The sequence below is a fragment of the Mobula hypostoma genome, chromosome 26 (assembly GCF_963921235.1).
Source record: "Mobula hypostoma chromosome 26, sMobHyp1.1, whole genome shotgun sequence".
NCBI classification, from domain to species: Eukaryota; Metazoa; Chordata; class Chondrichthyes; order Myliobatiformes; family Myliobatidae; genus Mobula; species Mobula hypostoma.
In genome coordinates, this window is record NC_086122.1 from 22,533,507 (window position 1) to 22,561,353 (window position 27,847).

The 27,847-nt window shown below is 44.6% G+C and overlaps 1 protein-coding gene across 2 annotated transcripts; it reads right to left on the reverse strand.

Moving 5' to 3' along the window:
• Positions 1-58: 58 nt before the first annotated feature.
• Positions 59-19,535, reverse strand: LOC134338131 (interferon alpha-inducible protein 27-like protein 2A). Of its 2 annotated transcripts, none has more exons than XM_063033687.1 (4): positions 19,406-19,535; positions 7,840-7,880; positions 2,277-2,438; positions 59-251 (listed from the first exon to the last, which is right to left on the reverse strand). In XM_063033687.1, the coding sequence occupies exons 2-4, from the start codon at positions 7,877-7,879 to the stop codon at positions 172-174; spliced, it is 282 nt and encodes a 93-aa protein (XP_062889757.1). In that variant the 5' UTR covers position 7,880; positions 19,406-19,535; the 3' UTR covers positions 59-171. The 2 variants fall into 2 exon arrangements, with proteins under 2 accessions (XP_062889757.1, XP_062889758.1); XM_063033688.1 differs by lacking the exon at positions 19,406-19,535 and adding an exon at positions 18,858-19,135.
• Between the last annotated feature and the right edge of the window lie 8,312 nt (positions 19,536-27,847).

Sequence of the window (27,847 nt, forward strand, 5' to 3'; positions counted from 1 at the left end):
AGTCCACCATGTTCTAAAGAAAGGTACTTACTATATTGCAGTACACAGGACAATAATAAACAATTACTGATAATACAAGTTTAATGAATTTTCAATTATAGTTTTTTCCACACGTTCAGAATTTAGGAAGGGTTGTCATTTGCTTTAAATTTTTTCAGGTTATTTTTTTCTTCAGCGCCCTAAGATTGCACCAACCACAGCACCTGCAGTCCCCAAAGCTGCATTAGCAGCAGCAGACAGTCCTGCTGCTCCTATAAAGGAAAAAAAAAACACAATTATTAATAAATGATAAACAAACTGAGACACTCTGAAATTATTAACAATCAACACCTTATTCCGAGCTGCTTAGGTACAATTCATGGAACATGGTAGGGCTATCAAAAATAAGGCGTAGATTTAGGAAGAGAGGGTAGAGTTTTTAAAGTGGATTTGCAGGTAAAGTTTGAAAGTGTTTGATATCTACAACCTACTGCTAGAAGAGGTGTTGGAGTAAGAATCAATCACTATGTTAAGAGACATTCAGATGGACAGGTAAAGAAAATTCCATCCAGATGTTAAAAGGTTATGAATTACAACTCAATGAACCAGTGATGGAAAACAAGGATGTAATGGATGCTTCACTGCTCGTTGCCCCTGAGGATAATGCTCAATAATGTGGGCAAATGGGATTAGTGGAGATGGGGAATAAACATTCTTGTCCCAATTCAAAATCAAAACCCAATCTTAATCCCTCCCATAGAGACCTTGAGACTTAGAGTTATAGTCATGCTCCCAAAATGTTTCCCCATTAACATGTCCATCATCTGCCTAGTTTCATTTCCCATGAAAAGGACAAATACTGATCTGTCTTTAGCAGGACTCTGTACATACACTAAGTGGCCACTTTATTAGATACCTCCTGTACCTAATAAAGTGGCTACAGTGTATGTTCATGGTCTTCTGCTGCTGCAGCCCATCCGCGTCAAGGTTTGACGTGTTGTGCATTCAGAGATGCTCTCTGCACACCACAGTTATAATGTCTGGTTATTTGAGTTACTGTCAATTTCCTGTCAGCTTGAACCAGTCAAGTGTGAACTTCTACACAAATAAGGCGTTTTTACCTACAGAACAGCTGCTTGCAGGATCTATTTGTTCTTTCCTGCACCATTCTCTGTAAACACAGGTGCGTGGAAGTCCTAGAAAATCAGCAGTTTCTGAAATACTCAAACCACCCCATCTGGCACCAACAATCATTCCACAGTCAAAGTTAATTAGACAACATTTCTTCCCCATTCTGATGTTTGGTCTGAACATCCACTGATTCTCTTGAACATGTCTATGTACTCCAATGCATTGAGTTGCGGCCACAGGATTGGCTGATTCTGCCAATTCTTCTACATTCTGGCCGGATTGAGTTGTGTTATTTTTTCCACGTCTTTTTATGATGACAGCGTCACTCCCCCCAACACATAGCTTTTCATTATCGCTTAAATCCACCCCCTTGTGCTGTCCTAAACCTCTCATTCTCTGTCCCATCCACAGTCCCAAATTGAGACTGAGATCTGTTCCTTGCAGGGCTCTCACCTAGCCAGTGGCCTCGTCACTCACTGATCCAGATGTCCTCAAATTTCTGGCTTTATCCTGGATCACTAGAAGAACAAGAGGGCTTCTGCCAACATTGCTTGGGGAATTCCAGTTTCCAACCAATGAAGGAGTAGCAGTTGTTCCATAGACACAAACGATTCAGCTTATCTTCTCAAGCTCCAACCAATAAAAGGTCATCTACGTTCAGTTATATCTGTCACTGATCTGTGCGAATCACCTGATCCAACCCAATGTAGAACACAGGAGAGCAAGGGGAGACTTATAGGCGTATACAAAATTATGAGGGTATAGATAGGGAGAATGCTTGCACGATTTTTCCCTGCTGGTTCTGTGAGACTAGAACTAGACGTGATAGGGTGAAAGGTGAACTATTTAAAAGGGTAATCGGAGGAGGAACTTCTTCACTCTGAGGATGATGTACGTGTGGAACAAGCTGCCAGGAAAATGGTAGATGCTGGTTCAATTCTAACATTTAAGAGATATTTGGATAGGTACATAGATGAGAAGGGTATGGAGGCCTGTGGTCTTGGTGCGGTTTGTTTGGATTAGTAGAAAACCAGTTTCGCAGGGACTAGATGGGTTGAAGAGCATGTTTCTGTGCTGTGGTATTCTATGCCTCTCGAGGGAAAATGTCAGTATGAAAGATTTAAGGAAGTTTGAGAAATTCTCATTGGTTTATCAGTCAACATTACCAATGGACTGAAGGACAGCCACGGTACTTCCAGCTGCAACACCTCCTCCATTGGCCACAGCAGCCACGCTCATCATTTTTGCTGCAATGGTACCAGCCGCTATTCCAGTACTTGTGAAGCCCACTGCCCCCAGAATCAGAGGGGGTGCAGCAACTGCAGCCACTAAAAGAGGAAACAGCTCCATTTGAACAGAGTGCATCCAAACAGGAACTTTACACTAAACAAAAAACATACAGGCACCTGTACAACATTGAAAGGTACAGACAGGCAATTTAATACTGGGTCAGACAGCATTCCATTATTCACCTGGGTGTTAATTGAATGTGGTTAGATTCACAATGTGGTTGGCATAAAGCTGAGGGGTACACTACAAACAGTATCCAATACCTCAGCTCACTACTTGAAGGACTCCCTCCCTGGACTCTGTACTCCCCTCAATGAGCCATGTTCAGATAAGTACGGAGAGACCGTGTAGTGTGGAGATACTGAGGAGACATTGACACACTCCCCGAGCAACAGTTGGGGAAACAAAATCAAATTAGTGTCACAGAGGCATACACAACCTCTTTGTCTCAATGAGTCCATGCTGACCATCACACACCCACTTAACATTAATCCCTTTTTATTTTTGTCACATAACCCTCGACTCCTCCTAGATTTTACCACTCACCCACACACTAGGGGTAATCTACAGTGGCCAAAGTAATCTACTAACCTTATGGCTTTGGTTATTTTAGGAAGCTACAGTGGCATCCAGAGAAAATCTACGCCATCGTACGGACAACGTGCAAGCTCCAGGCAAAAGTTCAGGACTTGAGCCCGACATGGCTGCAGCTGAGAGGCAGCATCCCTAGTCATTGCCACCCTATGGTACCCAAGCCTATAAAACTGCTCTTGTAAACCATTTTGAGGTTGGCCTAATAGTGTAGTGGTTAGCGTAATCGCTTTACATCACCACCTGTAATGATAGAGAGATAGAAGATTATAAGGCTAGCAGGAAGGAGCTCAAGAAAGAAATTAGGTGAGCCAGAAGGGGCTATGAGAAGGCCTTGGTGGACAGGATTAAGGAAAACCCCAAGGCATTCTACTAGTATGTTAAGAGCAAGAGGATAAGATGTGAAAGAATAGGACCAATTAAATGTGACAGTGGGGAAGTCTGTATGGAACCGGAGGAGATAGCAGATGTATTTTATGAGTACTTTGCTTCAGTATTCACGATAGAAAAGAATCTTGGCGATTGTAGGGGTAACTTAAAGTGGACTGAGCATGTAGATATTAAGAAAGAGAATGTGCAGGAGCTTTTGGAAAGCATCAAGTTGGATAAGTCAACGGGACTGGGTGAGATGTACCTCAGGCTACTGTGGGAGGTGAGGGAGGAGATTGCTGAGCCTCTGGTGATGATCTTTGCATCATCAATGGGGACGGGAGAGCTTCCGGAGGATTGGAGGGTTGCGGATGTTGTTCCATTATTCAACAAAGGGAGTAGAGTTAGTCCAGGAAATTATAGACCAGTGAGTCTTACTTCAGTGGTTGGTAAGTTGATGGAGAAGATCTTGAGAGGCATAATAATTATGAATAGTCAGTATGGCTTTGTGGAAGGCAGGTCATACCTTACAAGTCTGATTGTATTCTTGAGGATGTAACTAAACACATTGATGGTGGTAGAGCAGTAGATGTAGTGTATATGGATTTCCGCAAGGCATTTGACAAGGTACCCCATGCAAGGCTTATTGAAAAAGTCAGGAGGCATGGGTTCCAAGGGGAAATTGCTTTGTGGATCCAGAACTGCCTTGCCCACAGAGGGCAAAGAGTGGTTGTAGATGGGTCAATTCTGCATGGAGGTCGGTGACCAGTGGTGTGCCTCAGGGATCTGTTCTGGGACCCCTACTCTTCATGATTTTTATAAATGACCTGGATGAGGAAGTGGAGGTGTGGGTTAGTAAATTTGCTGATGACACAAAGGTTGGAGGTGCTGTGGATAGTGTGGAGGGCAGTTTCTCAGGTAAGAACATGTTTAGCACAGCTTTGTGGGCTGAGGGGCCTGTATTGTGCTTTAGGTTTTCTATGTTTCTATGGGGGCTCGGTTCCTTCTGCTGTCTGGAAGACATTTGTATGTTCTCCCCACTGGGTTGTGGGCACAGCACCTTGGCGCTGGAAGCACAACAAATCTTGCGGGCTGCCCACACGATTCTCACTGATTTGATCTGACACAAAATGACTAACTTCTCTGTATATTTCAATGTATATGTGACAAATAAAGCTAATCTTTTATCTTGATTATTATACTGATTCTTAAAAGAATTTTTCACGCAGGCTACTAATACTTGACTGGGTTGAATTGTGTTATTTCTTCCACACCGTTTTTTTTTTAAATGGTCAGCAACGTAACATCCCTCAATGCCCCACTTTTCATTATCACCCAACTCTGTCCCCTCGTGGTGTCCTAAACCCTTCATTCTGTCGCAGACACAGTCCCAAACTGAGACTGAGAATTCGTAACTTCCTGGTCTTTCACTCAGCCGTCGGACTCTTGCCACTTGGAGTTCCAGGTACCCCATAAATTCTGCCTGACCTTGGTTCTGTACTGCTCCCTGAAATATTTAATTTATGCACATTCCTTTGTTTATCTATGTGCAATTCATTTGTGTGTCAAATGGTTGTTGTGATGCCTCTAGTGTGGTAGTATAGTGGAATGTGTTTATTGCTTCCACTTTCAGCTTCTAACGCTGGCTAGCAGTCTTGCAAAAAGGAGAGCTGAATGCATAACTGTATCTCTGCCAGTGCATAGCCTCTCCAGCAGCAAGTCTCATGCAGTGCCTCCTTGCTGGTAACACATAGAAAATGAACTCCTCTCGGACTCAGGCTGAACTACAGAGGACGGGGAGGAGCTCTGGCCTTGCACATATAGCACACAGGCCCTGGTGCTCGTAAACCAGATCCCCATCTGTGGGTGTAAGTAGCCTCACTGCCTTGTGGGCAGCTTTGGGAGAGACAAAGGCTATGGGAGTAATCCCAGACAGAAAATCTGGAGAGGAGCCCCTGGTATGGAAGTTGTCCTGTCCAAGACCGAAAGAAGCTGCAGAAGATCGTGAACACGGTGCAGCACATCACACAAACCAATCTTCCGTCCGTGGACTCACTTTACACCGCACGCTGTCGGAGCAGTGCTGCCAGGATAATCAAGGACACGACCCACCCAGCCAACCTCTTCCCTCCAGGAAAAGGTTCAGGAGCTTGAAGACTCGTACGGCCAGATTTGGGAACAGCTTCTTTCCAACTGTGATAAGACTGCTGAACGGATCCCGACCCGGATCTGGGCCGTACCCTCCAAATATCTGGACTTGGCTCTCGGTTTTTTTGCACTACCTTACTTCCCATTTTTCTATTTTCTATTTATGATTTATAATTTAAAATTTTAATATTTACTAATTTTAACTATTTTTAATATTTGTAATCCAGGGAGTGTGAAACGCAGAATGAAATATCGCTGTGATGATTGTACGTTCTAGTACCAATTGTTTGGCGACAATAAAGTATAAAGTATAAAGTATAGTGCAGCTGGAAGTCACAGAACATTGGTTTGGCAGTTCCTGCAGCCGAGCTGGTGTCAAACATATTGCTTTGCTTTCCTTTGGACTACACCGCTGAAGCCAATTAGGGGATCTGGAAGGTAAGGGGATCCCAGGATCTCCATACCTTCTGCCCAGGCTTGTGTACCCCATAGTGCACACCCCGCTGTCCTTCCAAACAGACGGATGCCATCATCATCAATTTAACTGTAGATTTAATTCTTACTTTTGTAGGTTATTCTGTGTTATATATGTGTTCTGTGTACTACTGTGCTTCACACCCTGGTCTGGGGAAATGTCTCGTTCAATGGTATACATGTGTATACTTAAATGACAATAAACTTGACTTGATTGCTGCAAGAAGGGGCATCTGCCAATATTGGTTGAAGATGAATAAACTCTTCTCGGGATTCCAGCAGAGTACAGGTATCAATTTTAACCAATGTTTCGATGATGACCACTGCCATCTTCATCAGGGATGATGCCCGGGAATGTCTAGTCTGGTGATATTTATTCCCCCATCGTCCGTCCGTTCCTCCTGATTGGTTAGTCCTCAGCCAAGCAGGTTTCCACTGTCCCACTTTGTTTACGATCAAATTCCAGTTTTTGCTGGAAGGCAAGACCTTCACTTTTGTTGAAATTCTTTTCTTCTAATTTTATTTCAATGGCTTTCTCCAACAGGCAGTCCCACAAGCCATTGGCATGGCATGGTAGTTTTGTGCCATCAATGTCAATTCAATGGCCATTGTGAATGCAATGTTCTGCTACCGTTGATTCTCTCAGTAACCCAAACGAATACACCTTCTGTGCTCCTTGATGTGTGTTTCCACCGTGTGTCCCATCTGGCTGAAATACACTGCCCCGCATTTACAGAGAATCCTTTAAACACCAGCCATCCTGAGTATCAGGGTATCTTTGACCCGCACAAGCTGTGATTTGAGCTTCCTTATGGGTTTGTGAATGGTATTTATCTGTTATTCCTTGGGATCCTGGCGATCCTTCCAGAAACTGTGGAAATGTAGGGAAAACAGGCAGTCATGATGGGTTCCTCCTCGTTGTTAGGTTTCCTGGTTTTTCTATCCTCCATTTTAAGGGACCGATTGATTTCCTTCACCTTGTAGCCATTCTGTAGGAACGTTGTGTGTAATTGTTTTATTTCCTTGCGTGGACTCTCTTGGTCCAAAATAGTTAATCAAAGTAGAAAGAAACGTTCTACATTGGGAGGCGTAATGGTGGCTGTTACTGTTGATGTACAAGTCTGTGAGAGTGGGTTTGCGATAGACACCATATCCGAGGCTTAAATCACAGCTTATGTGGGTCAAAAATGACAGCTGGCATTTACAGGATTCCCTATGAATGCAGAGCAGTGTATATCAGCCAGACGGGACGCATGGTGGAAACCCACATCAAGGAGCACAGGAGGTGTATCCCTTTTGGGTTACCCAGAGAAATTAGTGGTAGCAGAACACTGCATTCATAATGGCCACAGGATTGACTTTGACGGCACAAAACTACCGGGCTGCTCCAATGGCTTTTGGGATTGCCTGGTGAAGGAAGCCATTGAAATCAAACTAATTGAAGAGAATTTTAACAAAGAACAAGGTCTCGCTCTAAGTAAGAACGGGAATCCGATCGTAAACAAGATAGGACAGGAGAAATCTGATTGGATGATGACTAACCGATCAGGAAGGACAGATGCTGGAGGTATAAATATCACCAGACGTTGGTTAAAGTCAATACCTGTACCTGGCTGGAAGCCCAAGAGAGCTTATTTGTCATATACACTGGGAAAGCACTAGATCCTATTTTCATTGTTGAGGAGTTTCATCTCCTAGCAACCAGTGAGGGAACAGCAGTGGTTCAGTAATCATGAAGGACTCTGCCCATCTTCTCAAACTCCAACTAAAAATAAGAGGGTCTCCATGCTGTCATGGCTAACTGTTAAAGGCTAACAATGACCACTCCCACAGTACTTACTCACTGATTTCACTCACCGGCTATTGTCACTCCCAACAATACTTGTTGAGTCTTCATTCTGTAAATAGAAATATAACATGTTTAACAAGTATTTTGTTTTGAAATTGTACTTACAGATAGTTTCCACAGATAAAAATATACATACACTGAACTGATGTCCCATTTTCATGTTATGAAGCACAACAATATGCGCCTACCACAAACAGTGACGTGCTCACAAAAATAATTTTTATAATACCATTGGATAAGGAGTGTGTAGTTTCACCATGATACTGAAACTCAGGCCTACTATGACACACATACATATACAGCCTCTGCATCCAACACAGCATTTCCCACAACTTCGACTACAGGATCCTACCACCAAACACACTTTACATTCTCCACCATCCTCCCCCCACTTTATGCTTTCCTCAGGAGTTCGGTCTCTCTGTCATTTCCTTTGTCCATTTGTCCCTCCCCACTAACTCTTTCCTGGCGCTTATCCCTGCAAGCGGAATAAGTATAGATCTGCCCATACACCTCCTCCCTCACTTCTACCCCAGACAGTCCATCTAGGTGAGGCAACACTTCACTTGTGAATACTTTGGATTGGGGGCCCTCTTTGTCGAGCACCTTTGCTCCATTCACAACAAGTGGCATTTTCTGGAGGCCAACCACCTTAATTCCAATCCCCACTTCCATTCCAACATGTCGGTCCACGGCCTCCTCTACTGCCACAATGAGGCCACTCTCGGGTTGGAGGAGCAACACCTCATGTTCTGTCTGGGTAACCTCCAACCTGATGGCATGAACATTGAAGTCTCTCACTTTTGGTAATTTCTTCCTCCCCCCTTCTTCCATTCCCACTCTGGCTTCCCTCTTACCACTTCTCTTCTCCTCACCTGCCTATCACATTCCCCCTGGTGCCCTTCCTCCTTCCCTTCTCCCCATGGGCCATTCTCCTCTCCTATCAGATTCCTTCTTCTTGAGCCCTTTACCTTTTCCACCTATCACCTCCCAGATTCTTACTTCATAGCACTCCCGCCATCTAGCTTGCACTCCTTCCACTCCCCCCAGCTTCTTATTCTGGCTTCATCCCCCTTCCTTTCCAGTCCTGACAAAGGGTCTCGGCCTAAGACGTTGACTATTTATTCCCTTCCATAGATGCTGCTGGCCCTGCTCAGTTCCTCCAGCATTTTGTGTTATCCTGTACTGACATTCTCTTTGATAGAGAGCAATGAGATAATCCAAAGTTGAGAGAACTCACGTTCAATTTCAAATTTGAAAGACAACGTGTCCAGTAGTGGATCGCTAATACTGCACCGGGTTCTCAGACAGGAGCTTGAGTGCGATAAGAATCTATAACCTACCATCTCAGCCTTGACTAACACCTCCCAGTCATAACCTCAGGACCCTAAGACTCTCCCTCATCGGGTACGTATGAAAATTATACTTTGCAACATGCATTCACACTTTTACTGTGGCACGGTCATTGTAACATAGTAATACCTGACCTGCTGAGTTCCTCCAGGTCATGCTCTTTTCTCGCTGCTGCCTCAGGACTCGTGCCACCAGATTCAAGAATAGTTACTACTGCTCAAAGCCATCAGGCTCTTGAAAAGAAGGGGATAACGACACTACCTTACCCATCATTGAAATGTTCCTACAACCAATGATCTCACTTTCAAGGACTCTTTATCTCATGTTCTTGTAATTTATTGCTATTTGGTCGGCATGGCAGGGAGAGTTTTTCTTCCTTCTCCCGTCTGCGTGAGATATGGGACATTTGAGAAACTTTGAACTTTACTGTGCTCACGGACTTCTTCATCAGGTTATGGTATTGTTACTCTGTTTGTAACTATATGTTATAATTATGTGGTTTTGTCAGTTTTTTCAGTCTTGGTATGTCCTGTGTTTTGTGATATCACACCGGAGGAAATCATGTTTCATTTCTTAATGTATGCATTACTAAATGACAATAAAAGGGGACTACGTGTCTTCATAATCATAATCTAATAATCTAAATTTTTCAACAAAACCATCAATTCCATCATCCAAATCATTGACATAAAACATAAAAATAATCAGTCTCAATACGGACCCCTGTGGAACACCACTAGTCACTGATAGCCAGCCAGAAAGCTTCCCTTTATTCCCAAATGTTGCTTCTTGCTAATCAGCCACTGCTTTATCCATGCTAGAGTCTTTCCTGTAATACCATGGGCTCATAACTTGTTAAGCAGACTCATGTATGGCCCTTTGTAAAAAAGCTTTCTAAAAATCCAAGTATACAACATCCACAGATTCTCCTTTGTCTATCCCTCTTGTTATTTCTCCAAAGAATTCCGAAAGATTTGTCAGGCAAGATTTTCTCTTGAGGAAACCATGCTGACTACCGTCTATTTTATCATGTGCCTGCAAGTACCCCGAAACCACATCCTTAAGAATCGACTCTAACACCTTCCTCATGACTGAGGTCAGACTAACTGGCCTATAACTTCCTTTCTTCTGACTTCTCCCTTATTGAAAAGTGGAGTGGCTTTTGCAATTTTCCAGTCTTCTGGAACCATTCCAAAAGCTACTGATTCGTGAAAGATCATGCCTCGACTATCTCTTCAGCCACCTTTTTCAGATCCGTGGGCTGTACACCATCTGGTCCAGGTGACTTAGACTTATCAACCTTCAGACCTTTCAATTTTCTAAGAACCTTCTCCCTGTTAATAATAACTTCATACACTTCATTACCAGCGACATCTGGAACTTCCACCATACAGCTAATGTCTTCCACAGTGAAGACTGATTCAAAATACTTATTCAGTTCATCCATTTCCTTGTCCCCCATTACTACCTCTCCAGCAGTCCGATATCCATATTCTTTAACACTTTATGAATCTGAAGAAACTTTTGGTATCCTCTTTATTATTATTGGCTAGCTTACTTACATATTCTATCTTTATCTTCTTAATGACTTTTAGTTGCCATCCATTGGTATTTAAAGGTTTCCCAATCCTCTAACTTCCCACTAATTTTTGCTCTATTACATGGCCTCTCTTTTATGTTGGCTTTGACTTCCCTTGTTAGCCATGGTTGTGTCATCTTGCCTTAAGAATACTTCTTCCTCTTTGGGATGTATATTCCAGCCATTGTTGCTTTGCCGTCATCCCTGCCAGTGTTCTTTCCCAATCAATTCTAGCCAACTCCTCTCTCATGCCTCTGTAATTTCCTTTACTTCACTGTAATATCGATACATTTGACTTTTGCTTCTCCTTCTCAAATTTTAGGGTGAATTCAATCATATTATGATCACTTGCCCCTAAGGGTTCTTTGACCTTAAACTATACAGGAGGCCACACTGGGAGCACTGGATACAGTGGATGATCCCAGCAGACTCACAGGTGAAGAGTCGCCTCATCAGGAAGGATTGTTTGGGGCCCTGGATGGTGGTGACAGAGGAGGTGTAGAGTTGGGTGCAGCTAGCAAGGATAAATACTAGGAGAGAGATCGGCGGGGAGAGACGAATGAACAAAGGAGTTGTGTAGGGAGCGATCCCTGCAGAAAGCAGAAAGTGGGGTGGGGAGGAAGGATGTGCTTGGTGGTGGGATACCATCAGAGATGGTGGAAGTTACGGAGAACAACGTGCTGGATGCGGGTGGCTAGTGGGTGGTAGGCGAGGACAAGAGGAACCCTATCTCTGGTGTATCGGTCGGAGGATGGGGTGAGGGCAGATGTGTGTGAAATGGAACAGATGAGGGTGAGCGTAGCATTGATGGTGCAGGATGGAAAGCCCCTTTCTTTGAAGGAGGACATCTCAGTAGTTCTGGAATGAAAAGCCTCACCCTGAGGATAGATGTGGCAGAGATAGAGGAACTGAGAGAAGGGAATTGCATTTTTTACAAGTGACAGGGTGGGAAGAGGTATAGTCCAGGTAGCCATGGGAGTCAGTGGGTTTTTAAAATATTTCAGTAGATAGTCTACAGAGATGGAGACAGAGAGAGATTAAGAAAGGGGAGGGAGGTGTTGGAAATGGACCAAGTAAATTGGAGGGCAGGGTGGAAGTTGGAGGCAAAGTCAACGAGCTCAGCATGGGTGAAGGAAACAACACCAATGCAGTTATTGATGTAGCATAGGAAGAGCTGGGGAGTGATGCTGGTGTAGGCTTGGAACATGGACAGTTCCATATTGCTGACAAAAAGGCAGGCATAGCTGGGATCAATGCGAGTGCCCACGGCTACACCTTTGGTTTGAAGGAAGTGGGAGGAGCCATAGCAGAAATTATTGAGGGCAAGGACCAGTTCTGCCAGATGGATGGGTGTGGTGGTGGAGGGGAACTGGCTGTCTAGAAAGAAGCAGGAAGCTTTAAGGCCCTCCTGATGGGGCATGAAGGTGTACAGGGACCGGACGTCCATAGTGAAAATGAGACAATTGGAGCCAGCGAACTTAAAGCCATTGAAAAGATCAAGAGCATGCGAAATGTCATGGATGTAGGTAGGAAGGGACTGATAAAAAGGAGACGAGGTATGCACGTACAAACTTGGTGGTCTACCTGGCCAGGCAGGTTTATGGCTCATGGGTAGAGGTAGGAACAGGAGGTGTGAGGTAAGGGAACTATGAAGTTGGTGGCAGTGGATGGGAGACCCACAGAGTTGATAAGGTCGGTGATGGTGCAGGAGACAACAGCCTGGTGTTCCTCAGTCGGGTCCTGTATGCGGTGTAAGTAAGGGGAGGTGACTGACAATCATCGCCTGGCCTCAGCAAGGTGGAGGTCCATCCACAGACTACTACAGCAACCACCACCACCCTGCAACTGGGGGTCTGATGGTGAGGTTGGGACTAGTGCGAATAGAGTGGAGAGCAGTGCGTTTGGAAGGAGTGTGGAAGTGTTACTCAAGATTGTTGATGTCTCATCGGCAGTTAGCAATAAAAAGATTCAGAGCAGGCAGTAGAACAAAGAAAGCGGTGTCCAAGAAGAGGAGGGTTGAAGATGGTCATCAGTAGGGTCTAGAGAGTCCTTGCCAAAGATGTAGGCACGAAAGTGGAGGCAATGGAAGAAGAGCTTGGCGTCATGGTGGTTGTGGAACTCACGGAGGTGAAGGCGCAGGGGGAACAAAGGTGAGGCCCTTATCGAGGACAGAAATGTTCTGCTTCAGAGTGGGGAAGGTCAGAAGGAACTATGAAGACCCGGCACGGATGAGAGTGTGATCAGAGGAGAGGGGAGGGGTTGGGGTGTTCAGGGAAGATGGGGTGGGAGAAAAATGGAGTCTCCTGGACCCAAAAGCTGACGGTGGGGCCTGAGACACAGGATTGAAAAGTGTTGGTGGGCCAGGGGAGAATGACTTTCCAGCGGCATCACATACAATCTTGGCCCGGACGTGCTGTCGGTCACGGTCCAGGCCGGAGTCAGAGTAAAAATTTAAATAAAAAGGATTTTGACCTACGGCAGTAAATATTCAATTTCAGTATTGGTACGTTCAATTATCAGCAATTAGCATTGTGGTTATTAATACAGTGTTCGCAAAGATAAGGACAGGATTTTCAGCAGTACATACCATGCAAGTACATTAATTTTACCTAGATCAAATGTGCTTCAAAAGCATTTCTGGCTGTATCACAGAAAGGAAACTTTAATTTGCATTTGTGCCTTCTGCAATGTTGAGATATCCTTCATTTCACCTTGACTCAACGTGATAAGATAACCGGGCCATTAAATAGCTGAAGTTGTTTTTCACTTCCCTTTCAAAAATGGCGCCTTCAATGAGATTCCTATTTTATCACATTGGCCACGTACATTTTTTAACCATACTTTATAAAGAATCAACTTAATTTCTTCTCCAGTAGATCCACTGCTAAACTCCTACTCCAGCTGTCTTCAATAACCAGTCCCTATCAGCTGAAGTTTTGTCAGGGCACCGATGTAATTCGTCACCAATGTACCATTCTGCTCTTCTTCCTTGATTCGCCTCGGCTACCGCTATTGCAGCTCGGAGCATTCTGGAGTTTGGATTTCAATTGCAGCACTTCCTTTAAGGCAGGGGTCCCCAACCTTTTTTGCATCGCGGGCCAGTTTAATATTGTCTTTTACATTAAGGGTTGCCAACTTTCTCACTCCCAAACAAGGGACAGAAGTAGCAGTCAAATCCAGGGACACTTGTGTTTACCCCAAGGAAGACTACCATGACCATGAAGCCTTGCACGGGCACCTGTGTGCGCATATGTGCGTACGTGCCCATTTTTTTCCACAAATTGGTTTTGGCTCAATCTTCCCGACTATATTGTACATACATTATTTCTACTTTATATAGGCTGTGTATTTATCATATCATTCCTGCTGTGTATTTATGTTAGTGTTATTTTAGGTTTTATGTGTTATTTGGTATGACTTGGTAGGTTATTTTTTGGGTCTGGGAACGCTCAAAAAGTTTTCCCATATAAATTAATGGTAATTGCTTCTTCCCTTTATGCCATTTCGGTACGAAAGGTTTCATAGGAACACTTTACCTTAGCGGGGGAAATACGGGACAAGGGCGGTCCCGTATGGGACAAACCAATTTAGCCCAATATACGGGATGTCCCGGCTAATACGGGGCAGTTGGCAACCCTCTGTTCAAGTTCAACAGTGCGTGACAGGGACTGAGGAAAGGTGCAGCTGACTCATATCGTTTCCTCACAGCCCGGTATCACATGCTTTGCGGCCTAGTAGTTGGGTACCGCTGCTTTAAGGAGTCCCCATCTTCCCTGCGGAATGTGTGGGGAACATGACCGGGTTCTCCGCTTTCCTCACACAGTCCGAAGGCCTGCCGGGTAGGTTAACCGATCATTGCAAATTGCCCCATGATTAGATTAGGGTTAGTTAGATTTGTTGGAGGTTGCTCGGGAGGCGTGGCTCAAAGGTGCTGTACAGTATTGCTAAATAAATAAAACAAATAATTTACAATTAGTTGAGGGGAATCACCCACCCAGTAGTCCACGCAGTGGTAGTACCTTCAAAAGGCAGCACCTTCAGGATTTCCAAGACGTCTAGAAGAAATTCCAGGAACGGGTTACACCTGAATCCGAGGGGAACCAAGGTCCTTGCGGGCAGGTGTGCTAGAGCTGTCAGGGAGGCGGGCTTAAACTAATTTGGCGGGGGAAATGGGAAGTGGAGTTATAGAGCCGAGGATGAAGTATCTGGATTATAAACTGGGGCAGAGTGTGGTGAGACTACTGGCAAGGAGAGGGTGATGATGGGACAACACTGCATTCAACAAGATGAGTTGCGATGTAAAAGGTGGAGGAGATCGGAAAGGGCGAACGCAGGACTGTGAAGGTGTTATATCTGGAAGCGCACAGTATACGGAATAAGGGAAATCAACTTGTGACACAGTTACAGATTGGCACGTATGATGTTGTGGGCATCACTGAATCGTGGCTGAAAGAAGATTATACCTGGGACCTTAACATCCAAGGATACACATTATACGGAAAAGACAGACAGGTAGGCACCGGGGGTGGCTTAGCTCTGTTTTTACGAATATTGGAAGGTGCTGAATCGTTGATAGAGCTAAGGAACCGCAAAGGTAAAGAGGCTCTGATGGGAGTTATATACAGACCTCCAAACAGTAGTAAAGCCGTGGTCTATAAATTACTACGGGGAATAGAAACTATATCAAAAGGTCCGAGTCGGACCGACACTTAAATCGATCGAACCTCAAGTCTTCCTCGGTCTTGGCAACAGGCCCGCTGCCTCGCCTTGATTCTGCCACAATGAATTGCCTCCAAATCCAAACGGAAATTGCAGACTATTGCTTGCGATAATTGTTGGCCGGAAAAATGTGATTAACAAAATACTTAGCTGCTTTCCTTCTCTTGTTAGCTGCCAGCCCTAAGTCACTGAGATTCACCGGCGCCATCTTAAACCGGAGAAGAGATTAGATATCGAAGCAGGCGAAAAGCTGGCGGGGTAGTAACAGGGACAAGGATGCAGTAAATGATCTGAATTAAGTATTTTGCACCAGGCTTCACTGTAACACACTGGCAGTGTGCTGGAAGTTTGAGAGTGTCAGGGGGCAGAAGCGTGTGAAGTTGCCAATATTAGGGAGAAAGTTCTTGGGAACGGATGGGCAGGATTTCCTAAAAGTTAATTTGCAGGTCGAGTCGGTGGTGAGAAATCTTATATTTATTGTAATGGGGCCTATTGAGTTTTTAATGGCACACCCAGCAACAACTGCTAGCACACCAAATAATAAGTACTGTAAACTAGAGGGGATGCAATATTGGATCTCCTGTTAGGAAACGGGTTAGGACAAGTGACAGAAGTCTGTGTAGGGGAGCACTTTGGTTCCAGTGATCATAACACCATTAGTTTCAACTTGATCATGGACAAGGATAGATCTGGTCCTAGGGTTGAGGTTCTGAACTTGAAGAAGGCCAAATTTGAAGAAATGAGAAAGGATCTAAAAAGCGTGGATTGGGACAGGCTGTTCTCTGGCAAAGATGTGATCGGTAGGTGGAAAGCCTTCAAAGGAGAAATTTTGAGAGTGCAGAATTTGTATGTTCCTGTCAGGATTAAAGGCAAAGTGAATAGGAATAAGGAACCTTGGTTCTCAAGGGATATTGCAACTCTGATAAAGAAGAAGAGGGAGTTGTATGACATGTATAGGAAGCAGGGAGTAAATAAGGTGCTTGAGGAGTATAAGAAGTGCAAGAAAATACTTAAGAAAGAAATCAGGAGGGCTAAAAGAAGACATGAGGTTGCCTTGGCAGTCAAAGTGAAGGATAATCCAAAGAGCTTTTACAGGTATATTAAGAGCAAAAGGATTGTAAGGGGTAAAATTGGTCCTCTTGAAGATCGGAGTGGTCAGCTATGTGCGGAACCAAAGGAAATGGGGGAGATCTTAAATAGGTTTTTTGCGTCTGTATTTACTAAGGAAACTGGCATGAAGTCTATGAAATTAAGGGAAACAAGTAGTGAGATCATGGAAACTGTACAGATCGAAAAGGAGGAGGTCCTTGCTGTCTTGAGGAAAATTAAAGTGGATAAATTCCCGGGACCTGATAGGGTGTTCCCTCGGACCTTGAAGGAGACTAGTGTTGAAATTGCAGGGGCCCTGGCAGAAATATTTAAAATGTAGCTGTCTACAGGTGAGGTGCCGGAGGATTGGAGAGTGGCTCATGTTGTTCCATTGTTTAAAAAAGGATCGAAAAGTAATCCGGGAAATTACAGGCCAGTAAGTTTAATGTCGGTAATAGGTAAATTATTGGAGGGAGTACTAAGAGACAGAATCTACAAGCATTTGGATAGACAGGGGCTTATTAGGGAGAGTCAACATGGCTTTGTGCGTGGTAGGTCATGTTTGACCAATCTATTGGAGCTTTTCGAGGAGGTTACCAGGAAAGTGGATGAAGGGAAGGCAGTGGATATTGTCTACATGGACTTCAGTAAAGCCTTTGACAAGGTACATAGAACATAGAACATAGAAGAGTACAGCACAGTACAGGCCCTTCGGCCCACAATGTTGTGCCGACCCTCAAACCCTGCCTCCCATATAAGCCCCCACCTTAGATTCCTCCATATACCTGTCCAGTAGTCTCTTAAACTTCACCAGTGTATCTGCCTCCACCACTGACTCAGGCAGTGCATTCCACGCACCAACCACTCTCTGAGTAAAAAATCTTCCTCTAATATCCCTCTTGAACTTCCCACCCCTTACCTTAAAGCCATGTCCTCTTGTATTGAGCAGTGGTGCCCTGGGGAAGAGGTGCTGGCTATCCACTCTATCTATTCCTCTTAGGTCCCGCATGGGAGGTTAGTTAGGAAAATTCAGTCGCTAGGTATACATAGAGAGGTGGTAAATTGGATTAGACATTGGCTCAATGGAAGAAGCCAAAGAGTGGTAGTAGAGAATTGCTTCTCTGAGTGGAGGCCTGTGACTAGTGGTGTGCCACAGGGATCGGTGCTGGGTCCATTGTTATTTGTCATCTATATCAATGATCTGGATGATAATGTGGTAAATTGGATCAGCAAATTTGCTGATGATACAAAGATTGGAGGTGTAGTAGACAGTGAGGAAGGTTTTCGGAGCCTGCAGAGGGACTTGGACCAGCTGGAAAAATGGAATGAAAAATGGCAGATGGAGTTTAATACTGACAAGTGTGAGGTATTGCACGTTGGAAGGACAAACCAAGGTAGAACATACAGGGTTAATGTAAGGCACTGAAGAGTGCAGTGGAACAGAGGGATCTGGGAATACAGATACAAAATTCCCTAAAAGTGGCGTCACAGGTAGATAGGGTCATAAAGAGAGCTTTTGGTACATTGGCCTTTATTAATCAAAGTATTGAGTATAAGAGCTGGAATGTTATGATGAGGTTGTATAAGGCATTGGTGAGGCCGAATCTGGAGTATTGTGTTCAGTTTTGGTCACCAAATTACAGGAAGGATACAAATAAGGTTGAAAGAGCGCAGAGAAGGTTTACAAGGATGTTGCCAGGACTTGAGAAACTCAGTTACAGAGAAAGGTTGAATAGGTTAGGACTTTATTCCCTGGAGCGTAGAAGAATGAGGGGAGATTTGATAGAGGTATATAAAATTATGATGGGTATAGATAGGGTGAATGCAAGCAGGCTTTTTCCACTGAGGCAAGGGGAGAAAAAAACCAGAGGACATAGGTTAAGGGTAAGGGGGGAAAAGTTTAAAGGGAACATTGGGGGTGCTTCTTCACACAGACAGTGGTGGGGGTATGGAATGAGCTGCCAGACGAGGTGGTAAATGCGGGTTCTTTTTTAACATTTAAGAATAAATCGGACAGATACATGGATGGGAGGTGTATGGAGGGATATGGTCCGTGTGCAGGTCAGTGGGACTAGGCCGAAAACGGTTCGGCACAGCCAAGGAGGGCCAAAAGGCCTGTTTCTGTGCTGTAGTTTCTATGGTTTCTATGTTGACGGTAGTTCCTTCGCACAAGCATTTTAGAATGAATTAGCACTTATTGTATTTTTAATGTAATTATAATTATGTACTCACACCTTTATATAACACTCCCTCTACAACATCTCCCTTTCATTCATCTCTGCTTACCTGCCCAGTTATATTTGAGTTGAATTTTCCATGCCATATCTGAAAAGATAATGAAACCACTAGACCCAATCCCTTTCGTTTTCCTCTGACAGGACTCAGAGAGGGAGACGGGTTAAACGCAAGCACCTTCCTCCGGCAGGAGAGCGAGTGACAGATGCAGGCAGCCGGCTCTGAACACTGTCGCTCGCCTTACACTCTCGTCCTCGTTGATTTCAGCCTTGCTCGATACTTTAATCAGCGAGATCGGCGTGAAAGAGAGCCGAGCCCAGGTTCCCATTTTCAACCACGCCTAGTTCCCTCAGAGACCGCAAAAGCGCCAGCTCGCTCAATTGGGCCCATAAAACATTATCAAAATGATCCAGGATCCAATCGCACATAGAATAGTAGTAGAAGTATATTTAAAAGAAGAGGGAGAAGTAATTTCGTGAACTGTCTGCACCATCTTGCTCAATTTCGAAGTAAAAATGAATAACTTATAGAATAAAATACATCTTAACGACTAACAAACTCTTTGTAAATCTTGCATTTAATCACTATGTCAGACTTACCTGAAATATTTTCTGCACCACTTCGCCAAACTGGTTGATGATATTTCCACCGCCTTCTGTCAAGTTTCCAAACTGCACTGAAACACAAAAAGCAACCCAGTAGTACTCTTCTGGGTCCTAATGAGAGGGCGTCTATCTTTGCAAATTACTGTAAATTTAAAGCTATTACTTAAATAGAGTAAGATTGTGCCTCACCCAATAACTTATATCAACTACTGTCAACGAGAGCTTAAATGTTAACTTAAACTTTCATTAAAGTCATGTTGATTCAGTGGATACTTTAAATTATATTGCACCTTTGGTTTCATTTTATTAAGTTTTAGTTTCTCGGAACTCATATGACATCATCCCCAACTCTCAGGCAAGTGCAACTAAATCTGTAGATTGTACAACTTTTTCAAAGATTAAAAAATCTGACGCCAATTTTAGTATCTTCTCTCTAAAGTGAAACTGAAGCCTTGAGGCAGCTGGAGTCGACCCCTGGAGATTGCAGATGCAGGAACCTGGAGCAATAAAAAAAAGAGGCCGGAGGAACAAGCAGTCTCCGTCGAGGCGGAAGAGGGAGAAGGTCGATGTTTCGGGTGGGGGCGCTGAATGGGGATTGAGAAGGTAAAGTGAGGACAGTCAGTGTAACGAGGTGAGCGGGAATGGTGCGATAGAGGCCGGTAGGTGATAGGTGGGACCAGGTGAGGCAGCGGATGGTGGGCAGATGGAAGCCCGTGGGGGAGGGTTGATGGGGAGCTGTCAAGACAAAGGCTCATGGTGATATCTGAAGTCAGACATGTCGCTCATGATCTAGGACTAAAAATGTGTTTTCTTGCGTGACTATGTTTTATTTTTCTCTCTCATTGATTTGAATGCACATATATGATTTTGTGCCTTGGCCCCGGAGGAACGCTGGCTATTTCAGTTGTATCCATGTAGGGTTTGAATGATAATTAACTTGATTTGATTTTGATGAAAAGGGAATGATTGGTAGATGAAACCTGATGAGGGACAGGGAGATAGGAAGGGTAGGCCAAGGGAGAAGGTGGATGGTTTAGCAATACAGGTACCCTTCCCCCACTTAGTTCCACCTACCCATCACCTGTGGGGAGGGGGTTGGAGGTGGATGGAAAAACTAAGTAAAGGAAAATCCTGAAAAAAATACAGGAGTGGGAAGGGTACCTCAAGGGTGCAAGTTACCTGAAATTGGAACCTTCAATGTTCAAGCCACTGGGTTGTTGGCTACCCTCGTGGAGTATGAGGAGATGATCACCTGGTGTGCGCTTGGCCTCGCTGTAGTAATGGAGAAGAATGAGGCCGGGCAGGTCAATGTGAGAATGGGGAAGGCAGCTGAAATGACATCCAGTCAGAAGCTCAAGATGGCTACTGGCGTTGGAACTGCACACGACAGTGGCCTGGTCCACTGTTGGTCTCTCCGTTTAGACGGTGCAATGAATGCAATTGGTGAGGGCGAAGGAGGTGCACGTGAATCTCTGCCACACCTGTAAGGCTATTTTGGTCCTTGGTTGGTGGTAAGAGAGGAGGTGAAAAGACAAGCGCTGTACTCGTTACAGTTCCAGCAGGAAAAAGTGTAGGTGGGGAGGGAAGAGCAGGCCAGCAGTCACACAGAGAGAGAGAATGGTCCCTGCAGAGAGCAGAAGGGGGGAGGGAAGAGCGCAGAGGATGTGACTGATGTTGGATTCCTGTTGCAGCTAGTGGAAGTGGCAAATGATGATATGCTGGATGTGGAGGCTGCTGGGGTGAAAGGTGAAAATCAAGGGAATTCTACCTTGATTGTCTATGGGGAAGTGGGGTAAGAGGAGATGTCCAGGAAATGAAAGAAAGGGGTGAGAGTTCCATAAATTATGGTAGAAGGAAACTAGAGGAAATATGCAGAGGCTGGAGTTCCTGTCTGGCCTGCTGAGTTCCTCCAGCATTGTGTGTGTTGGTAAGCAGTGCTTCCTGTAAATGGAGGGCATTTCAAAAATATTGGAATGGGAGGCCTCATCTTGACAACAAATGAGGCAAGGACACAGAAACAGTGAAAATGGGATGGCATCCCTACAGGGGACAAGGTGGGGGGGGGGCTTGCTGAGGGAGTCAATGGAATTATAATAAATATTGTTAAATAGTTTGTCTCCTGAGGTGGAGAGAGAAAAGTGTTAGATCTGACCCAAATGAACTAGAGAGTGATAAAATTGTTAAGTATTGTTTGTGTGCAGGAAGCAGTGCCAATGCAGTTACTGATATAGCAAAGAAAGAGTTGTTGGGTATGTTACGAGAATACACATAAAATTAAGATGTTTGCTGGCCTGGGCTAGCATCAGTGGCATCAGCAGTTGGTCTGCCACCTGCCCTCAGGGGAAGGAGAGATAAGGAACAATGGAGCAGCGTCTGGAGATGTGTAATGAAGGGACGTGGGAGAGAGAGCTGTCTGGAGCGGCTCCCCCCTTTGAACCCTGAACTGTTTGAAGTGATGGACAGGCGATACCCCAGCAGGGGGATAAAAAGGGACAGGTTCGCTAAGGCAGCACACACGCCACCCAAGGTAACGAGACCCTGGAAGCGGTGCGCCTCTCACGAGTGGGTGAGAAGTACCAGACAACGACCAGGGTGGAAAGGTACAATCAGCGGGAACCCGGTGTGTGTCCGCCCTTGCCTGGGTGCCGGGTTCACTGCAGAGGATCAACCGCATCTGGAGGAGGGGTCACAGTCGGTGACCTCAGGTGACATCACCAAGGACCCGCCCAAAAGTTGCTTGTGAGCCATCTCGCCGGTCTGTGAGTGAAGCAGTGTTCTGAATGATCAGTTGTTCCTGTTCTTTCCCCCACCTTGTCCATCGCCATGGCAACGATTACTGCGAACTGAACTTTGAATCACTTTGAAATTTGGTCATTTACCCCTAGACAACGACAGAGCTTGATTGATGCTGTTATCTTAATTCTGTGCACATGTGTGGTTAACATTGCTGAACTGTTGCATTTATTATCCTTTCGATTACTGTGTTGCTTGTTTCTTTAATAAAACTTTCTTAGTTCTAGTAATCCAGACTCCAACTGAGTGATCCATTTCTGCTGGTTTGGCAACCCAGTTACGGGGTACATAACAGGTACCAGATAAAGTTTGGAGTAGGTTTTGCATTCAGTTCTGATGCCCCATTATAGAAAGGATGTTGGACTTTGGAGAGGGTGTGGATCTTCCCACCAACACACCCAAAATGAGTGTTAATTCCTGCGGTCTCTGAGTTGCATTCATGCCTATGCAAACACCTCAGGTCAATTGGGTGTTTCCTCGTCTGCAGTTTACTCTAAAATGCAGCTTCAGAACGACCATTGTTCTGGGCTGCATTTTGAATTTAATCTACAATTTGTGTTCAGATCTGAAGACTGATTGCTATTGAAATTAATATTTGCTGTATTGCATATCTCCAGAATACAATGTAACAGCAAAAACCAGTGAACTCATCATTATACAGCTTCTTGAGGAGTGAACTGCCATTCATTTTTTATCTTATATGATTAGGAGTTTTATCATCTTAGTGTTAACTGGCTGTAAAATCACTTATGCTAATTATAACAATGTATTCCCAATAACTTTGTACCATTACCATGTTATGTTTATTTTTATGAAACTAATAAAAAGATTGAAAAAGAAGAGAGGAGCGAACTGCCAAGGCAATGCACTGATTTTCACTGCTGTCTGTAAGAATTTTGTATATTCTCACTATGACTGCGTGGGTTTCAAAGGTCAAAGTTCAAAGTACATTTATTATCAAAGTATGTTCTTACTATATATTTATATTTGCACTTGCACAGTTTGCTGTCTTTGACATTCTGGTTGATCTTTCACTGATCCTTCTGGAACCGCCTGACTCCAAGCATTAGAAGTCATTACATGAAACTATTGAAAGATGCCATCAAAGGAGCAATTATTGACTAAGGGCTAATATTACATGTAACCCATATGTTACACCATGTTCCCCTCCTGGTGGAGTTGTTTTGCCATCTTTTCCACCCTATTCTTCAGAGATCAGTGAATTGATGAGAAATCAGGCATTTACAATTTATTTCACAACGACGCATCATTAAAAATTCATGATTTGTTACATGAGCTTTAACTGAACTTTTAACAATCTGCTGAGACAGAATTGTTGACAGAGATCATGAGCACAAGAGATTCTGCAGATGGTGGAAATCTTGAGCAACACACACACAATGCTGGAGGAATTCAGCAGGTCAGGCAGCATTTAAGGAGGGAGTAAACTGGCAAAAAACGGGGGAAGACACCGGTATAAGAAAGGCGGGGGGGGGGGAAGGGTGGACAGGATGGTGTACAAACAGGCAGGTGATAGGTGAAACCAGGTGAGGGGGAAGGTGGGTGGGTGAGTGGGGATGAAATAAGAAGCTGGGAGGTGATAGGTGGAAGAGGTAAAGGGCTGAAGAAGAAGGTATCTGATAGGTGAGCGTAATAGACCACCGAAGGAAGGGAAGGAGGAGCACCTGACTTTTGGCTGCTGTTTCCTTCCTCTCTCGTCCAGATGAAGGTTCTCGGCCCGAAACATCAACTATTTATGCCCCTCTATAGATGCTGCCCGAATAGCTGAGCTCCTTCAGCACTTTGAGTATATTATTCACAGAGAACCTTCAGGCCCAAAAAGCAGAATCTCAGACTGTAATGGTTGAGAAATGCTGGTGCAAAGCACAATGTCTTTATGTGCTCAGAGTTACAGACCACAAAAACATACGACCCACCATGTCCCAGTTGACTATCAAGTACCTCTATAAACCAATTCCCTTTACCAGCATTTGGCCTGTTGTCTTCTCTGCCTTGGAGATCCAAGTGCCTGTCTAGATGCTTCTCAAATGTGGTGCCTGCCTCCATTATTCACTCTGGTTGTGTTCCAGATTCCAGTCACCATCTATTCTTCCTCAGAGCCTGTCTAGATCTCTTACCCCTCACTTATTATCTCTGTTTTTGGATACTTCTGAAATGGTGAAAGGTTTCTTCCTCTGTTCCAAGTAAACAGCTCCAGCAGCACCTTTAAGGGTCAATGCCGTGGGCAGAAATGCAGCAAGAGAGGTGGAATTCAAACCAGGCTGAAAACTTGAGGAATGAGGCCTCCGCTACCCAGCATCTTGTTGGCGAATGTGCAGTCGCTGGAGAATGAGATTGGCGTTCTCAGGGCAAGGCTGCTGAATCAGAGGCAGATGAGGCTGACCTCAATTGTTTGTTGCATCAGGACTTCATTAACAGTGAACAAGCCAGATGCAGCTATCCAACCAGAAGAGTTTTTCCATTTTCAGAATGGAACGAACCACGAACTCTGGGAAGGAAAAAGAATTGAATTGACTTTATTTCTTACATCCTTCACATACACGAAGAGTAAAAATCTTTATGTTACGTCTCTGTCTAAATGCGCAATGTGCAATCATAGTAATTTATAATAAATAGAACAGTCAATGTAATATAGAGTACACTCAAATCAGCGTGATTTCATCAGTCTGATGGCCTGGTGGAAGAAGCTGTCCCAGAGCCTGTTGGTCCTGGCTTTTATGCTGCTGTACCGTTTTCCAGATGGTAGCAGCTGGAATAGATTGTGGTTGGGGTGATTCAGGTCCCTAATGATCCTACGGGCCCTTTTTTCACACCTGTCTTTGTAAATGTCCTGAATCGTGGGAAGTTCACAACTACAGATGCGCTAGGCGGTCCGCACCACTGTGACTAAGGGAGGTACAGTTCCCATACCAGGCAGTGATGCAGCCAGTCAGGATGCTCTCAATTGTGCCCCTGTAGAAAGTTCTTATGACTTGGGGGCCTGTACCAAACTTTCTCAACCGTCTGAGGTGAAAGAGGCGCTGTTGTGCTTTTTTCACCACACTGCTGGTGTGTACAGACCATATGAGGTCCTCGGTGTTGTGGATGCTGAGGAACTTAAAGCTGTTTACCCTCTGAACCCCAGATCCATTGATGTCAATAGGAGTTAGCCCATCTCCATCCCTCCTGTAATCCACAACCAGCTCCTTTGTTTTTGTGACTTTGAGGGAGAGTTTGTTTTCTTGACACCACTGTATCAGAGAGGTACAGTGTTTTCCTTGTTCCCTTCTCTTCCCTTGTTTGAGATAAGGCCAATCAATGTAGTGCCCTCGGCAGATTTAATTAGCAGATGAGCACTGTGGGTGGCGGCGCAGTCATGGGTATGCAGGGAGTAAAGGAGGGGACTCAGTACACAGCCCTGAGGGGCTCCTGTGTTGAGAGTCAGAGGGTTGGAGGTGAGGGAGCACATTCTTACCACCTGCTGGCAATCTGACAGGAAGCCCAGGATCCAGCTGCACAAGGCAGGGTCAAGACTGAGGTCTCTGAGCTTCTTGTCAAGCCTGGATGGAGCTATGGTCTTGAATGCTGAACTGTAGTCAAAAGCATCCTTCTTCTCCAGATATGTAAGGACGGTATGCAGAGCAGTGGCTATTGTGTCGTCTGTTGATCAGTTGTGTTGGTGGTGTGTACTTTTTAGTCAATTCTCCTTGGTGTTCAGATGTAGGGGTTATGTGGACCTCTTGTTCCCCTGACTTAGAACACCTAATGGTTAAACCATAAATGGTTTGCCTTGAGAGTTCTTTTCCATGATCCTGACCACAGTTTATGTACCACCAGTGGCTGATAGTAAGCAAGCACTCGCCTGAAGTCTTCTGCAGGCAAGAAACAGCCTATCCCAATGCATTTCAAAGAGACCAGGCCTCCTTGAAGAAAACTCTGCCCAATTGTCACCAGCACGTAAACTGTTGCACCAGAGGTCCCAACACACTAGACCCCACTGCTAGACTATGATAAGGAATGCCTATTGGCCCTTTCCTAGTCAGCATTGTGGCAAATCGGACCACTTAGCTGTCGTTCTACCTGCATACAGACAGAGCATGAAAAGCAAGGCTCCGGCAATCAAGACAACTAAGAGCTGATCCCGGCAGGCAGAGAAACAGTTACAGGAGTTTTACGCACTCATCTGAGGATCTGAGTAACTACAGCAGGGTCATAACCGACTTTATTAAAACAGCTGTAGATGAGTGTGTCCTCACAAAATCATTCAAGGTTTACCACCATCAGAAGCCCTCAATGAACCATGAAGTCTGGAATTTGCTGACGGCCAGATCAGAGGCATTCAAGTCTGGAGATCAAGAATGCTACAAGAGGTGCAGGTATGATCTCCAGAAAGCCATCTCTCGGCTGAAGTGGAAATTCCGGACTGGACTGAAATCAACGAGGGATGCTCGACCACTGTGTCAGGGTTTGAGTGCCATAAACTCCCACAAAGTTAAATCTAGAGACATAAAGGACAAGAGAGTTTCGTTTCCAGCTCAATACCTTCTAGCTCTGAGCAGGGAAGAACCATCACCCACCCCCATGTCTCCGAATGATCCTTTGGTCTCAGTATCTGAGGATGATGTGCGGGCCACTTTCAAGAGAGTGACTTCAAAGAAAGCATCTGGTCTGGACGGAGTGCCTGTCTGAGTGATGAAGACCTGTGCCAACCAGCTGGCTGGAGTGTTCGTGGATATCTTCAACATCACACTCCAGCAGTGCATGGTACTGATGCGGATAAATGTCAGGAGCGGCAGACAGAACGTATCAGGCCGACTCAGAGAATTATTTCAGACTAAAGGACTTTATTTATACGTGATATCACGGACAGCCTCTGTACCCAAAAGCGGTGCTTGGGGGCTCTGCTTAGCTCTCAGACACGCTTCGTTATATAGACGCAGCATTACTAACTAAAAGCACTTAACAATAACATTGCTTGACTGTGAACTTAGAACTAGATCGTGAAAAACAATGTGACTTTGAACTTAAACTAGAATGCAACAAACAAGAACAACCAAAATTGACTTTGAACTTACAACTAAATTGCAACAAACAAGAACATTGCATGATGTTGGTCGCGTTCCAGCTGGTGCCACAATCCTCCTCCTTGCAAGGACTTTAGATAAATCTCAGGAACATTCACAAGCCATTAGGTTAACCCCTACATATCCAAAGAGTTTTAAGTTCTTCCACAGGTACCCGCCTGCTTAGAGCAGACTTCAGTCATGCCGGTGCCCAAGTAGAGCATGGTAACCTACCTCAATGACCGTTGTCCAGTGGCATTTACTTCCACACTGTGATGAAGTGTTCTGAGAGGCTGGTGCTGAAACATATCAACTCCTAAGTGACAACTTGGATCCTTTCCAATTTGCTACCAAAGCAACAGATCCGTAGCAGATGCTATCTCATTGGGCACTTCGCAACCCTGAAACATCTGGACAGCAAAGAAGCATACATCAGGATGCTCCTTATCGATTACAGCTCAGCATTTAATACCATCATCCCTCAAAACAAATCAGTAAACTCCAAGACCTGGGCTGTAATTCATCCTTGTGCAGTTGGATCTTGGATTTCCTCACTTGCAGATCCCAGTCAGTTCGGATT

Bases quoted from the DNA above. Each gene is read 5' to 3' on its own strand.
- LOC134338131 (XM_063033687.1), bottom strand. From the start codon at position 7,879: ATGAAGACTCAACAAGTATTGTTGGGAGTGACAATAGCCG. The intron at 2,439-7,839 runs GTGAGTGAAATC...TTCCTCTTTTAG, and splicing joins GTTGGGAGTGACAATAGCCG to TGGCTGCAGTTGCTGCACCC. The intron at 252-2,276 runs GTAATGTTGACT...TTTCCTTTATAG, and splicing joins GGCTGTCCTTCAGTCCATTG to GAGCAGCAGGACTGTCTGCT.